General features: G+C 38.2%; 1 protein-coding gene across 1 annotated transcript in view; it reads left to right on the top strand.

The window, feature by feature from the left end:
• The first annotated feature begins 2,168 nt into the window (after window positions 1-2,168).
• The window catches only part of LOC133632783 (GDNF family receptor alpha-2-like), a 287,070-nt gene continuing 272,333 nt past the window's right edge, over window positions 2,169-16,905 (top strand). The window contains exons 1-2 of the mRNA XM_062025454.1: window positions 2,169-2,663; window positions 4,028-4,369. Of these exons, the coding sequence (XP_061881438.1) occupies window positions 2,612-2,663; window positions 4,028-4,369 (394 nt within the window). The 5' untranslated portion in view covers window positions 2,169-2,611. The remainder of the gene's footprint in view (window positions 2,664-4,027; window positions 4,370-16,905) is intronic.

Raw genomic sequence — 16,905 nt, 5'->3', positions numbered from 1 at the left:
TCTGTGCTGCATTTTTTTGTGTAACTATGAGATATTATGTCAAAATCTCCCCTGAAATTGTCCCAAACGTTTGTGCTACATTTGTACTGCAATTTTTGTTTTTAACTATTAGTTTTTTTTATTAGCTATTAAACCGTGTCAAAATCTCTCCAAATGTGTTCCATTCGTGCTACGTTTGTGCTGCAAACTATTTTGTCTATTATAGTTTTTATGTTAATAACGTGTTATTATTCATAACCAGACTCCCCAAACTTGTCAAAATCTGCTGACCTTGTGCTGGTTTATGCTGCAAAATATTTTGTTTGTTTTTGTTTTTATGTTAATAACGTCTTATTATTCATAGTCAGCCCCAGAACTTTGCAGCACAAACGTTTGGTACAAGTATTTACCATATACGGCTTTTGATATTTTGATGTGTGTATAGATCCGCCCATTTGTTTACATTCAGGAGAGCTAGCTTGCTATTAGCGGTTAGCTATTGTATCCTACTCCGGTGTGCAGTCAAGCATGTTTAGCTATTCCTGATGATACTTGGAAGAAACGTCGTTTATTCGTCGACCACGCAACCGAGGATCGCTGACTTAGATAGAAATGGCATTGCACTGTGGAGGGACGTTAGCCGCTGGCGAGCTGTGTTTCAAAGGACCGCTTCAGGGTTCATATAGTCACCTTCAAGCCAAGTTATGTCCATTTTTCGTCTTCTTTATCCACACTGTTCCTACTACCAAGTGCTCTGTGTGTGTGTTGACTCACATGCGCCGTAATACAAAAACATGAAAGTGTCAGTATGTTTCAAATGCAGTGTAGTACCGAGTACCTTTTATATTCCAGTAGTACCGATATACCGTACAACCCCAGTAGTTATCGTGGAATATTTGTATTTAATTTCATTGATTTATTCATTTATTTATGATTTTTTAATTGTATTTGTTTAACATATCCTGTCCAGCCACTCAGGCTAATTATATAGTTCATTTAGATTTAGCTAATCATATAGTGGATTTAGATGATGTCGTTGATTTAGATTTAGCTAATCATATAGTTGATTTAGATCAGGGGTGTCCAAACTTTTTCCACAAAGGGCCGCACACTGACGAGTCAAAGCATGCGGGGGCCGTTTTGATATTTTATTTTGTAAAAAACAAAAACAAAAATCTAAAACAGACATACATTTACAGACAAAACAATGTGTCTGCTTCGTATGAAATATTAGTATTAAAATTAGCTACCATATTTGCTTATTATCTCCCTCTCCCTCTCCATGCGAGACAGGCCCATTTTTGGCTATTTTTAAGACCCTTCTTAAAACCCATTTTTATTCACTGGCTTTTAACCCAGCATGAGACTTTAAAGTGTTTTTAACTATTAACTTTTTTAACGGTTAATAACTTTTTAACTGCTTTTTATCTAACAAATTGTTCTTAGGGTAATTTGTATTTGCTTTTTTAATGTGTATTTTACTTCTGTTTTAAATGTTATTTTTTAGTTTGTCCTTTGCCTCTATTTTATTTGTGGTGTACAGCCCTTTTTTCTTCAACTGTGGTTGTTTTTGAAGGGCTTTATAAATAAAGTTGGTATGGTATGGTATGGTATTATGCTTACATTTTTACTGTTGTTTTTTTGTCTTTTATTTCAACAATATGCCGCGGGCCAAAACAACTTGAGTTGCGGGCCGCAAATGGCCCCCGGGCCGCACTTTGGACACCCCTGATTTAGATGATATACGTAGTTGATTTAGATTTTGCAGCACAAACGTTTGGGACAAGTCTGGGGAGATTTTGATAACGGTGATGAATAATACAACGTTATTAACATGAAACCCATATTAGTTAATAACATTACAACTATAATAGCTGGACCAAACGAGTTGTGGCAGAAACAGATGCGACCAGGTGGTGTATTTTAGAATCATCGGCAACAAACAAATTTAAAAAAAGATGTTTACCAGAACAAACGAAAGGCACTACAGGTTCCCTCGATGTCATGACGTCATCCCTCCCGCCAATTCCAACAAGCTCTCTCTCTCTCTCTTGCATTTCCGCGTCCTCCAATGAGGTCATAGCCCTCACAGCGCCCCCCAGCGGCTCCAGCAAAGCCAGCGTCCAATAAAAAGGCTCGCGCTGCTTCCAGCGGCGTGCAGTCACAGTGCTGCGTTCAGGGCGCGCGGACGAAAGACACTTACTGCCGGAGCTCACTTTGACTTTGACTTTGGTTTGGAGACCCGAACTTCTTCATATTCTTCTTCCTCCTCCGCGCGTTCGAAGGACTTAAGACTTTCCACGCAGGGGAAGAATGCAGAGGGATGAAGTCTCCACGAGTTGGTCGCAATGAGCGCGTTCGGACGTTGACAAGCGGCTTTTATGGATCGACTCAGTGACTGACTTTTCTTATTTTTTCCCCATTCTTTTTTCCGTCCCTGCTTAGTTAATTCCAAAGTAAAACAGTGGATTATTATTAATATCAATTATTGCATTGAAGGTTGTTGCGTCTGCGCTGGTAATTTGGACTTGAAAGAGGATATTGTGCTTTTATTTTTCCTTTTTCCTTCAAAAGCGGATTAATCTTTGGGATTTTCCCCCCCCCTAAAATCATCGGAATCCACCTCTTTAACATGAAGTCCCACACTGCGTGGATGTGCATCTGCAGCTTTCTCCTGCTCTTAGGTGAGAAGTGAACTCATATGCAAAACACACGTAATAGAAAAGCACTATTAATATTGTTTGGCCACTAAAATACGTGTTTTTTTCTATATAGCTGTCATGCATTGAAGTGAAAAAAACATGTATTTTTAATGGAATTTAATTTTTTTTAATTGAAAATAATTACTCATTTTGTTCATAAAAATATTTTGGTTTGCTGGAATATTATCAAAAATCAATAGCCACTTACTATGTTTACTATGTAGCTGTCATGCATTGAAGTTAAACAATTTTTTTTTAAAAAATTGCTAAGTGTCCATTTAAAAATAATTTGTTTTTCTGGAATATTATTAAAAAATAAATAGTGTCTTATATGCCCATTTTACTATGTAGCTGTCATGCATTGACGTGAGAAAAAAAAAGAGTTTAAAATATATTTATTTAAATTAATTACTTTTTTTTTTTTCATTTAAAAATATATTTGGTTGTCTGGAATATTATTAAAAAATTAATAATGTATTTTAGACACTTAAATGCATGTTTTACTATATAGCTGTCATGCATTGACATGAAAAAAAAAAGAGTTTAAAATATATTTATTTAAATAAATTATTTTTTTTTTTAAATTTAAACCGTTTTCTGGAATATTATTAAAAAATTAATAGTGTATTTTGGCCACTTAAATGCATGTTGTTGTTTTTTTGTCCAAAAAGTATCATATTTTATGGAATTTAACAGTGATTTATTAAAATAAATGCCTAATTTTGTTTATTTAAAAAAGATAATTCGACTTGCTGGAATATTATCAAACATGAATCACAGGTCTGTCCATATTTCGAAAAGAGTAACTATGAATGCACACTTAACTTGATTGCACTCCTGGATTCGATGTTGCATTCTGATGCAGTCCATCAGCTGGCGCAGTTTAAAAAAATGTCCACAAGGGGTCACTGTTGTCCTTCCACCTGCAGGTGGAACTGGACCTGTGTCATCACGCCATGCACCTGTGGTCCCTAATACATCATGTGATCGTTATTATTATTAACGAATACACTTTACCGTACAGCCCTGTGTGATTTTATTTGGCAAATATTTACATTTTTATCGTGTGGAGCAGCAGCTGGCTCGAAAGAAAGCTTAGGGGCGGAGAAAAAAGTAGCATTGTGACAAATGTCCTGTGTTGCACAAAGACTCCAGTGGACCATGAAGGGTTTTAACGGTCTCGCTTTGATAGTCTTGTCACAAGCCATCAAACCTGTGTTTTTTTGTTGTTGTTTTTTGTTTGTTTTTGTTGTCACGTCCGACCTGTTGCTTCCATAAAACGATACCAATACCAGTTTTACGACCCCCAGCTCCTACGCCAAACACTCACGCTCGTCTCCTTGTAGATGAGACGTCCGGTTCCTGGGACGGCTCCTCGGCTCTGTCCGTGGTGCCCTCGGCCGACGGCGACCCCGGGTCCGAAGGCGCCTCGCCGGAACTGGTGGACTGCATCCAGGCCAGCGACATGTGCAACCAGAACCCGCACTGCAGCTCCCGGTACCGCGTGATGCGCCAGTGCCTCGTGGGCAAGGAGAAGGAGGCCATGCTGGACAACAACAGGGAGTGCCAGGCGGCCTTGGAGGTGCTGCTGGTCAGTCCGCTGTTTGACTGCCGCTGCAAGAGAGGCATGAAGAAGGAACTGCAGTGTCTCCAGAACTACTGGACCATCCACATGGGACTCACCGAAGGTAGGGTCACGTATTTTCTACTCAAAATGCGGCCATGAACTCTAGTCATACCAAAGACTATAAAAATGGGACCCATTATCTCCCTGCTTGGCACTCAGCATCAAGGGTTGGAACTGGGGGTTAAATCATCAAAAATGATTCCTGGGCGCGGCCACCGCTGCTGCCCACTGCTCCCCTCACCTCCCAGGGGTCAAAGGCAGGGAATAATTTCGCCACACCTACTGTGTGTGTGACAATCATTGGTACTTTACTTTACTCATCCGAACAAAACACTCAAATTTACTCTACTCTGTAATTATGTAATCATTGTGGTATTTACCATGATGTGTGTATAGACCCGCCCATTTGTTTACGTTCAGGAGAGCTAGCTTGCTGTTAGCGGTTAGCTATCGTATCCCCCTCCGGTGTGCAGTCAAGCATGTTTAGCTATTCCTGATGATACTAGGAAGAAACGTTGTTTATTCGTCGACCACGCAGCTGAGGGTCGCTGACTTAGATGGAAGTGGCTTTGCACTGTGAAGGGACGTTAGCCGCTGGTGAGCTGTGCTTTAAAGAACCGCTTCACGGTTCATATATTCACCTTCAAGCCAAGTTATGTCCATTTTTCGTCTTCTTCATCCACACTGTTCCTACTATCAAGTGCTCTGTGTGTGTGCTGACTCGCATGCGCCGTAATACAAAAAAATGTAAGTGTCAGTATATTTCAAATGCAGTGTAGTACCTAGTACCTTTTATACTCCTGTAGTATCGATATACCGTACAACCCCAGTAGTTACCATGGAAAATTAGTATTTTATTTTATTGATTTATTAATTCATTAATTATTTTTTAAATTGTATTTTATGTCCTGTCCAGCCACTCAGGCTAATTATATAGTTGATTTAGATTTAGCTAATCATATAGTTGATTTAGATGATATAGTTGATTTAGATTTAGCATCAAGGGAAAGCATCTGGAGGGAGATGCTGGAGAAGTCCACTCTCCAAGGTGAATGCTGCACAATATTCATTACTTACAAGCTTCATTGGTTCTGTGACGGAGTTCTTAATTCAAAACACTTGTATATCAAGTCAGAAAATACTTTTTTTTCTCATGTTTTTCCTATTAAATTCAGTTTACAAAAAAAAGATAACATTTGAGACGCTGTGGCTAAATATAGTTGATTTAGATGATATAGTTGATTTCTGATTTAGCTAATCATGTTGTTGTTTTAGTTGATATAGTTGATTTAGCTAATCATATTGATGATTTAGATGATATAGATGATTTAGATTAGCTGATCATTTTGTTGATTTAGATGATACAGTTGATTTCTGATTTAGCTAATCATGTTGTTGTTTTAGTTGATATAGTTGATTTAGCTAATCATATTGATGATTTAGATGATATAGATGATTTAGATTAGCTGATCATTTTGTTGATTTAGATGATATAGTTGATTTCTGATTTAGCTAATCATATTGTTGATTTAGTTGATATAGTTGATTTAGCTAATCATATTGTCGATTTAGTTGATATAGTTGATTTAGCTAATCATTTTGTTGATTTAGATGATATAGTTGATTTCTGATTTAGCTAATCATATTTTTGATTTAGTTGATATAGTTGATTTAGCTAATCATATTGTTGATTTAGTTGATATAGTTGATTTCTGATTTAGCTAATCATATTGTTGATTTAGTTGATATAGTTGATTTAGCTAATCATATTGTTAATCTAAATGATATAGTTGATTTAGATTAGCTAATTATTTGTTGATGTAGATGATATAGTTGATTCAATCTGACACGATCGTGCCGCAGACCCCGAATTTACCCCCGGTTTTTTCCACCACAGTCAATCTCATTGCTTTTCACCAAATCATCACATATTTAAAAATTTACAAAGTAAATCTTTATAAAAGTTTCCAAAAAGAAGGAATAAAAAAAAAATAAAACAATTTATTTAGATGATTTAGATTTAGTTAATCATATAGTTGATTTAGATGATATAGTTGATTTAGATTTAGCTAATCATATTGTTGATTTATATGATATAGTTGATTGAGATTTAGCTAAATATAATGTTTATTTATATGATATAGTTGATTTAGATTTAGCTCGTCATGTTGCTGATTTAGATGATATAGTTGATTTAGATTTAGCTAGTCATTTTGTTGATTTAGATGATATAGTTACATTCTGATTTAGCTAATCATATAGTTGATTTAGATGATATAGTTGATTTAGATTTAGCTAATCATATAGTTGATTTAGATGATATAGTTGATTTAGATTTAGCTAATCATATTGTTGATTTAGATCATAGAGTTGATTTAGATTTAGCTTATCATATTGTTGATTTAGTTGATATTGTTGATTTAGTTGATGTAGTTGATTTAGCTAATCATATAGTTGACTTAGAGGATATAGTTGATTTAGATTTAGCTAATCATATTGTTGATTTATATAATATAGTTGATTTAGCTAATCATATAGTTGACTTAAATGATATAGTTGATTTAGATTCAGCTAATGGTATTGTTGATTTAGATGATAGAGTTGATTTAGATTTAGCTAATCATATTGTTGATTTAGTAGATATTGTTAATTTAGTTGATATAGTTGATTTAGCTAATCATATTGTTAATTTAGACGATGTAGTTGATTTAGATTTAGCTAATGATATAGTTGATTTAGATTTAGCTAATCATATTGTTGATTTAGATGATAGTTGATTTAGATTTAGCTAATCATATAGTTGATTTAGATGATATAGTTGATATAGTTGATTTAGCTAATCATATTCAGATTCAGAGCTTTATTTGTCCATTCTTAACATGTACAAGACACATAAGAACTGAAATTACATTTTCGGCACAATCCCGCTAAGAGCAGACATACGTTACAGGGAGACAAGACGGGACCGCCAACGGATCAGCCACTTAGGGCGCTCCTTAAAAAGGTGGGAAAAAGGTGACATTGGGGAAGGGGGGGAGAGTAAAAAAAATATCAGTCTGAGGCTGGACCCTCAGGAATGGTCCAGACTGAGTCCGAGGAAAAAACCTCACATAGCATGGCACACATAAACATGGTACATGTAATCACAACAACTCGCAACAGAGTCATCCAACAGGACTTTGGAGGCCGGCAGCTGCTGTTCAGCGCTACTCAGCCCCCACAACCCCGGAGGAATTAAGCAGTGGTGAAGGCGTTGATTTGGGGAGGGGTGTGTGCGTGCATGTATGCCCAATTAACTTGGGTGAGATGTTGGAATTGTCTTTATGGGCCGAGGCCGGCCCCAAGAGTTCAAGAGTTCAAGAGTCCGACCCAGGTGCTTTTGAAAAAAAAGGGAAAGGTCAAAAGCGTCCATCTTTGAGGAGTCCTCAGGGGAGTGTTTTCAAACAGCCTGTTCCTCAAGGCCATTCGAGGGAGTCAAATCGTAGATTAAGATGTTGTTTTTTCTTCGAGCAGTCAAAACAATGACATTCCTGCTCTGTATGCTGGCTCTGACAATTCCAATTTATTCTTTCTCTAACTTCATCAAGATGGAATCTACCTTGCGATTCAAATCAGCAATCGCTCCAGTCTGTGATCCCACAGCACGACCCAATCCTTCCATTGCGTTGAACAGCCTGTTGGCCCCTTGAGTGGCTGCCATCGTCTTCCGAATTTGACGATACACCAGAGCAATGCCCAGCCCAATCAGCAAATGCCCTGCGATCACAGCTCCAAATAGGTAGATGTCTTCCACGTCCTCGATGGAAAGGACTGAGAGGCACATGATTCTCCAAGTATTCCAGGAGTCTCTCACGTACCCCGCAGCAATGGTTCCATCAGGGCAGCCAGGCTCCCCCGAACCTCTTTTCCTTGTCGAAAAGACTGTGTCAATTGCGTCGAGAGTCCAGTTGATCAAATTCATTTTGATGTTTAGATTTGAGGACAGCTCAAGAAAAGAGGCTTCAAAAAGTTCGGACAAAGACAAGGACACAAGAAAGCAAGCGGGAAGGAGGAGGAGCAGGGAAAAATGCGACCACCCTCACCAAGAGGCAAGACAGAAAATATTGTTGATTTAGATGATATAGTTGATTTAGATTTAGCTAATCATATAGTTGATTTAGATTTAGCTAATCATATTGTTGATTTAGATGATGTAGTTGATTTAGATTAGCTAATTATTTGTTGATGTAGATGATATAGTTGATTCAATCTGATGCAATCGTGCCACAGACCCCGAATTTACCCCTGTTTTTTTCCACCATAGTCGATCTCATTGCTTTTCACCAAATTATCGCACACCAACTTCGCGGCGTGGCGAAGTTGGTAGAGTGGCCGTGCCAGCAATCGGAGGGTTGCTGGTTACTGGGGTTCAATCCCCACCTTCTACCATCCTAGTCACGTCCGTTGTGTCCTTGGGCAAGACACTTCACCCTTGCTCCTGATGGCTGCTGGTTAGCGCCTTGCATGGCAGCTCCCGCCATCAGTGTGTGAATGTGTGGGTGAATGGGTGAATGTGGAAATACTGTCAAAGCGCTTTGAGTACCTTGAAGGTAGAAAAGCGCTATACAAGTATAACCCATTTATCATTTATTATCATTTATATTTAGAAACTTACAAAGTAAATCTTTATAAAATTTTCCAAAAAGAAGGAATTAAAAAAACAAAAACTTAATTAAAATTACAGAAATCGACCCAGTCGCATAACTTTTTTTTTATAAAGAAAATGGTAAAAAATAAGAATTTATATATATAGCGGGAATAATGCGATTTGTATATTTTGGACCGATACAACACGCTTTGAGCAAAAATAATACAAACAAATTGTCATAGTCATTGCAGCAATACAGACTATAGAAAACGTGCAAAAAACTTCAAGTGTAATGTTTGAAGCTCATAATTCCGGTTGTTCCTGAATGCAACCTCGTTGGCCCTAACTGTCATTGGTGCATAATGAGGAAGTGCTGCGATGTTGTTGTTTTAGCGGCGACCAGCTAGGCTAGCGCTGCGGTGCTAACGGTTTTATGAAAGCTGCCATCAATAAAGTAAAAAAAAACAAACTTACGAGACATTACTAGTCACTTGGGGATGTAACGATTACCAATATCGATGATAAACCGTGGTCAGTAAAACCGTGATTGATAACTGCAACGTGATTTTGCTCATTTCATGGAGGAAAAAACTAGCATGCTAGCAGCTACATACAACAGGAAGTGAACCTATGTGATGTCACCAAAGTAAAGCACCTCGTTTTGCCTTCATCATTAATAATCGTTCAAATAAAAATAATATGGCTCTTAGGAAGCTGGAAAGACAATTCGATGTATCTTCTGCCATTTTCTTTTTATATTAAATGAATCTTTGTTAAACAATATCAGTGTGTGTTTAAGTACTTTTTCAGCCCATTCAACTAGAGGTGCAACGATTACCGTTATAATGACAAACCGGGTGTGGAATTCCTGACAGTTAGTATTGCCGTTTCACATTTTAATTATCGCACTTTGAAAAACTCATGCTGATATTGCTCATTTTCTTTACAAGCAGCTAGCGTGCTAATTACCGGCTAGCTTCAAGATTCAAGATTCAAGATGTTTTATTGTTGTCCATTCTTTAACATGTACAAGACACATAAGAACTGAAATTTGGGACGGCGTGGCGAAGTTGGTAGAGTGGCCGTGCCAGCAATCGGAGGGTTGCTGGTTACTGGGGTTCAATCCCCACCTTCTACCATCCTAGTCACGTCCGTTGTGTCCTTGGGCAAGACACTTCACCCTTGCTCCTGATGGGTGCTGGTAGCGCCTTGCATGGCAGCTCCCTCCATCAGCGTGTGAATGTGTGTGTGAATGGGTGAATGTGGAAATACTGTCAAAGCGCTTTGAGTACCTTGAAGGTAGAAAAGCGCTATACAAGTATAACCCATTTATCATTTATAAATTTCATTTTCGGCACAGTCCCACTAAGAGCGGACATACGTTTACAGGGAGACAAGACGGGACCGCAAACGGATCAGCCACTTACGGCGCTCCTTAAAAAAGGTGTGAAAAAGGTGATATTGGGAAAGGGGGCAAGAGTAAAAAAAATATCAGTCTAAGGCTGGACCCTCGGGAGGGGGTCCAGACTGAGTCCAAGGGAAAAAACCTCACATAGCATAGCACACATAAACATGTTACATATAATCACAGCAACTCGCAACAGAGGGGGGGGGGTTTGGGGCCCTGGAGGCCGGCCTGCTGCTATAAAGCACTACTAGCCATCCATAACCCCAGGAATTAAGCAGTGGTGAAGGCGTTGGTTGAGGAAGGGGCGGGTGCGTGCATGTATGCCCAATTAACTTGGGTGTGATGTTGAAATGTTTTTGTGGACTGGGGGCGATCTCAAAGTTCGACACCAGGTGTTGTTGAGAAAAAGGGAGGTCAAAAGCGTCCATCGTTGAGGTGTCCTCGGGGGTATTTTTCAGAACAGCCTGTTCCTGATAGCGTCAAGGCCATTCAAGGGAGTCAAATCGTAGATTAGGATGTTGTTTTCTTCGAGCAGTCAAAACAATGACTTGCCTGCTCTATGTGTCCGTGCTGGTTTCTCTCAAATTCAATTCAATTCTCCTTCTCAGCAAACTTCTCCATGATGTGATCCATTTTGCGATTCAGTTCAGAAATCGCCACAGTCTGTGTTCCCACAGCCCGGCCCAATCCTTCCATTGCGACGAACAGCCGTTGGGCTCCTTGAGTGGCTGCCATCGTCTTCCCAATTTGACGATACACCAGAGCAATGCCCAGCCCAATCAGCAGGTGCCCCGCGATCACGTTTCCAAATAGGTAGATGTCTTCCGCGTCCTCGATGGAAAGGACTGAGAGGCACATGATTCTCCATTTATCCCAGGAGTCTCTCACGTACCCTGCAGCAATGGTTCCATCAGGGCAGCCAGGCTCCCCCGAACCTCTTTTCCTTGTCGAAAAGACTTTGTCAATTGCGTCGAGAGTCCAGCTGATCATATCCATGTTTGATGTTTAGATTTGAGGATAGCGCAAAGAAAGAGGCTTCAAAAAAGTTCAGACAAGACAAAACGAAGAGAGCAAGCAGGGAAGGAGGGAGCGGAGAAAAATGTGACCGCCCTCACCAGAGGCAAGACAGAAAGGCCAGCTTGAATCCTAACATGCATACAAGATAAATTAACATCTTTCCCCATTAAAAACAACACTTCTTTTACCTTTATTTATTAAAAAAAAAGACAAAATAACATGTCTCTTAAGACTATTTAGTCTATTAAATTCAATTTGATTGAACAATATCTAATGTTTCTTCTGACAAGAAGGTATATTGTGTCGATTTATTTTACATTTCAAATAAAACTCGGCTAAAGCATTTCAGTGTGTGTATAAGCACATTTAACAATACAGTGATAATCAAGATCACCGTGATAAAGCTCTTTCTCGTCTCGTCTGAAGAGAACCATCTGAACCACACATAAGCAAGCGTTTTGGCGACAGAGGAAAGGAAAAACTTTGTGAGAAATGTTCCCACTCGGGATCTGCTGATCAGTATCAGCCGGTTTTCCTGAAAAAGTATGTGATCGCCATCGCCAATAATCCCCTTGATTACGGCAAATAAACTGCATTTCTTAGTATCTTAAGTATCGTATATACCAGTGGTCCCCAACCACCGGACCGATTGGTACCGGGCCGCACAAGAAATAAAAACAAAATTTAAAAAAATTGTTTTTATTAAATCAACATAAAAAATACAATATATACATTATATATCAATATAGATCAATACAGTCTGCAGGGATACAGTCCGTAAACACACATGGTTGTATTTCTTTATGAAAAAACAAAACCAAAAAAACCAAAAAAAAAACATTTATTTCACCCCCCTCCCCCCATGCTAATAGCTAAGATAACGGCTAAGCTATCTTGAAACAACACCAAGAAATGAGTGCTTGGTAAAAGTTTAAGAAGTGTAGATGGAAGCACGTGACAGCAGAAAGTAAGCAGTTATTGACAGGAACTTAGTACATTAATAAAAGTTAGAGAGAGGATAATACAACAACTGTTGGCGTGTTAGCATAAAAACTGTTGGCGTGTTAGCATAACAACTGTTGGCTTGTTAGCATTATCACAGACAGTACCCGACACATAGGAGGGCGGATCGATCCATAGATTGACGGTGTCTATACCAAGGGTAGTATCAGTAAATGATGGATACTATAGTGATTAGATTGCAATAGAAAAAGTGATCGTTGAGCAACTCACAGAACATTTGGACTATGAAGACCTCCTACATCCCATGCAGTTTGGGTTTCGGGCAAATCACTCGACCGAAACTGCATGTTGCCTTCTACTAGAAACAATCAAACAAAACCTTGATAATGGAGGTGTAGTTGGAGCAATATTCTTAGACCTTCGCAAGGCATTCGATACAGTCAGTCACCCCACGTTACTTACAAAATTAACATCTTTTAAACTGTCGACAGATACTCTGGCCTGGATTATGTCATATCTATCTGGTCGGACCCAATGTGTCCGTATTGATAACACAACATCCAGTCTCACTGCTACTGATATTGGCCTGCCACAAGGCTCTAATATCGGCCCTCTTCTTTTCTCCATATATATAAATGACCTGCCATCTGTATGTGAGGATGTAAATATCCAGATGTATGCAGATGACACGGTTATTTATACTTGGGGAAAGGACGCTGTAACGGTTGCCAGAAAACTTACAGCAGCCATGGAGAAGGTGGCAAGATGGCTACATGACTCTTGTCTTACATTAAACATTAAGAAAACTGCAACAATGTATTTTGTAAACAAATCTAAAATGTCATCCTTTCCAAATATAACGGTTAATAAGGAAATAATACAAAATGTTAGTGAATATCGTTACCTGGGTGTCATTTTGGAGCCAACACTTGGCTTTAAAAAACATATCAAACAGATGTGCCAGAGTCTTAAATACAACATAAAAACGTTCAAATGTATCAGGAATTCATTAACACTGGAGGCAGCTCAAACTTATTTTAATGCAATGATTATGTCTCGTTTTTATTATTGTATAACATGTTGGTCGCAGGCAAGCAAAATGACACTGAGGCCATTGGAAACTTTGCACAAACAATCCCTCAAAATCCTTGACCGAAAACCACAACACCACCATCATTGTTTAGTTCTCCAAAAATATAGATTGTTAAATTTAACTAACATTCAAAGATTAGCATCAATACGAATGGCCCATCGAATCTTAAATAACACTGCACCAGCGCCACTTAAGCACTTTGTCCAGTTTACATCTGCTGCAACAACTAGAAACACATGAGCCTCCACCAGGGGGCAGTGTAGCATACCCAGATGTAAAACCTCTTTTGCACAATCAGCCTTTTCATATAAAGCCATAAAGGAATGGAACGACCTCACAACAAACTTGAAAAGTCTAACAGATTACTCTTCATTCACAATTGAAGTTAAAAAGTGGCTTTGGAGCAATCAAAGCTGCTCACACGGTCACTAAGAGGGGCATTATGTTTGACACATCAACCTAATGTGTATTATATTTATCCATGAGAGCATTTTTATTGTAAATTGTGAGGTGTGTGTGTTAAAATCATGGTTGTTTTTACAAATGATGACAGATGTGAACAAAAGCATGTATTGTCTTTGTGTGATGATGTAAATGAGGTGTGGTTGTATTGTATATTAAGTATGTGTCCATGAAAGGGCATTTTATGACTTTTTTCTTTATACTTGTGTATGATTTTATTGTCATAATTTTATTGCATGATTTTTGTATCCCTTTAATTTAGGTAGCCAGGGACTGCAGATGGAAATGAGCTATTTAGCTATAATCTGGTACAGAACATATCTGTCTTTGAGCTTAATGTTTCTGTACATTGTCCCTTCAAATAAAGACTAAACTACTATTGATATTTTATTAATTAATTATTTCACTGTTGTTTTCTTATAGTGTTTTGTCGTTTTTGTTTATGTTTCCAAACTCTGATCGCAAGGGCCGCGAGGAATATGAGACAGAAAAAAAATAATAATTAATTGAATAATCTTTGCTTTTGTTTAGTTATTGTGTTCTATTGACTTTGTTTTGATCCAAAAATTGTACGTAATGTAGGAGAATAAGGAAGTAGTTTACATATTGCGTTGATGTTGGCAAACAATGGCACTTACTCTAAATAAACAGAGGAATTCACAACTAATACGGTGGAACCTCGATTTACAAACGCCTCGATTTAGGAACTTTTCTGTTTACGAACATTTGTGCTTGCCCGTATGAAAGAGGTTGAGGCTCCGTACCGTGACAAATACACCCCATCCTCTTTTCTCCCTCTCTCTGCTCCTTTATGCATTTAACTTTTTTTTAAATATGTATTATTCTTATAGCCCCGTGGCTCTCGAGCCGCATGCGGCTCTTTAGTGCCGCCCTATTGGCTCCCTGGAGCATTTTTTAAAAATAATTGAAAATGGAAAAAAATGGGGAAACCTTTTTTTTTGTTTAGTATGTTTTTTGTTTGAGGACAAACATGACACAAACCTTCCCAATTGTTAGAAAACCCACTGTTTAATATGTTTGTGTTCACTGATGAGAGTTTTTGGTGAACATCGTTTTGTCCTACTAATTTCTGCGGGTCTTGAACTCACCATAGTGTGGACTGTGACGCAACAGTTTGTTTACATGTAAAATCTTCCCCTCCTTCTTTGTCTCATTTTGTCCACCAACAGTTTTATACTGTGCGTGAATGCACAAAGGTGAGCTTTGTTGATGTTATTGACTTGTTGGAGTGCTAATCAGGCATATTTGGTCAGTGCATGACTGCAAGCTAATCAATGCTAACATGCTATTTAGGCTAGCTGTAAGTACATATTGCATTGTTACGCCTCATTTGTAGGTATATTTGAACTCATTTAATATTCTTTACTTTTGTCCTCTTTGTATATAATTTAGTTTTGCGTGTCACTTTACACATTAACTGTATGTAATTGCATGTAAGAAACTGCATTTCAGATAGTTGTTTGTGTGCCATGTTGTTCCAGACCACAGCAAACATTAGTAACATTTCTGTCAACGAAGATTTACTTGAGCCTGCGACACATAGTCATTTTGATAGTAGGCTATTGTAGCTAATATTGACACTTACATCATGTGTTGCCTTCATTATAAAACTTATATATAGCTTTTAATATTTTGCGGCTCCAGGCAGATTTGTTTTTTGTTTTTTTGGTCCAATATGGCTCTTGCAACATTTTCTGTTGCCGACCCCTGTTATAGCCAGACCTGTGTGTTTACTTCATTTTGCACTCAGGTTTCAGTGTCTAAGTTTTTGAGGAATTGGTTCTCCAAGGTCCAGACTGAGCCCCATCCTCCCGTTTTCGTAGTTTTTGAAGACCTAATGAACTTCTTTGGATTAATATTTATTATTGTCACAATAGGGTTGTTGAAGTTAAGAATGTCTGTGATTTCTAATCGTTTGTGAGGGCGCCAAAGGGACTTCTGTGTGCCTGACCATACGGGACAGTTGAGCTTGTCGTTGTTTTTTTAGTATGTTTGTTTGATATACAGTACTGTGTCGCACTTTGTCGTGTTCAAAGTGTACAGGCCTTCACTAAAATATGGACTTTTGTCGAGGCTGGAACTAATTATTCATATTTACATTGTTTCTTATGGAAACATTTGCTTCATTATACAAACTTGTGTATTGGTATCGGCCGATCTCACCCATGGATGATGGTATGAGAATAAAACCCTGATGAGAAGGTTCCTAGTTTCTACACCATGTGCATGAAAGTCCGCTACATTAACCACTACCCCACCAATGGCCGACTTGACTGACCCTCTACCTTACTAGAGGAGGAAGGATACTTACCACCACACCCTTCCGCTCATGCTCAATCCCCTCGCGTCCTCCTAAGGAGACACTTTAAAGCCCGGATGAAAAAGACGTGCTTTCCTGCCAGCTCCATCCTCTCCAAGGTAATGGAGCCATAATGGGATTACATTAGGTGGTCCTGTTATGGCGGACTTATTGTTTTTTCACCGAAAGTGTTCCATGTTACCGCGTAATTAGGTTACGCTCGTATCGCCCGATGGCCCTTACGTGTCCACTTATGCGGCACATAAAGCAGCACTCTTGTTGTAACTTTGAAACCCTTTTGGATTTTACACCGCAACACGTGGAGAAGGTTAAAAAGTCGCCTCCCTCTCTCGGATGTGCCGTCCGTGTCTGAGCGTGTTAGTCGGACAGTTTTTCTTATTAGGACAGAAAAGGCAAAATTCTCTCCTGCACCCGAAAAAACGCTTAAAGGGGGTTTCACCTCTAAGAGTGTGGTCTCATCCCACAGATGCACACGTTATATATATATATATATATATATATATATATATATATATATATATATATATATATATATATATATATATATATATATATATATATATATATATATATATATATATATATATATATATATATATATATATATATATATATATTATTTTTTTCAAGAATCAATTTTTAAAAATCGATTAAAAAAACAAAAACATATATATGTGTATATATAT

Source organism: Entelurus aequoreus, linkage group LG17 (genome assembly GCF_033978785.1).
Source record: "Entelurus aequoreus isolate RoL-2023_Sb linkage group LG17, RoL_Eaeq_v1.1, whole genome shotgun sequence".
NCBI lineage: Eukaryota > Metazoa > Chordata > Actinopteri > Syngnathiformes > Syngnathidae > Entelurus > Entelurus aequoreus.
Note: the sequence above shows the minus strand (reverse complement) of the source record. Positions and strands in the feature narration are given on the sequence as shown.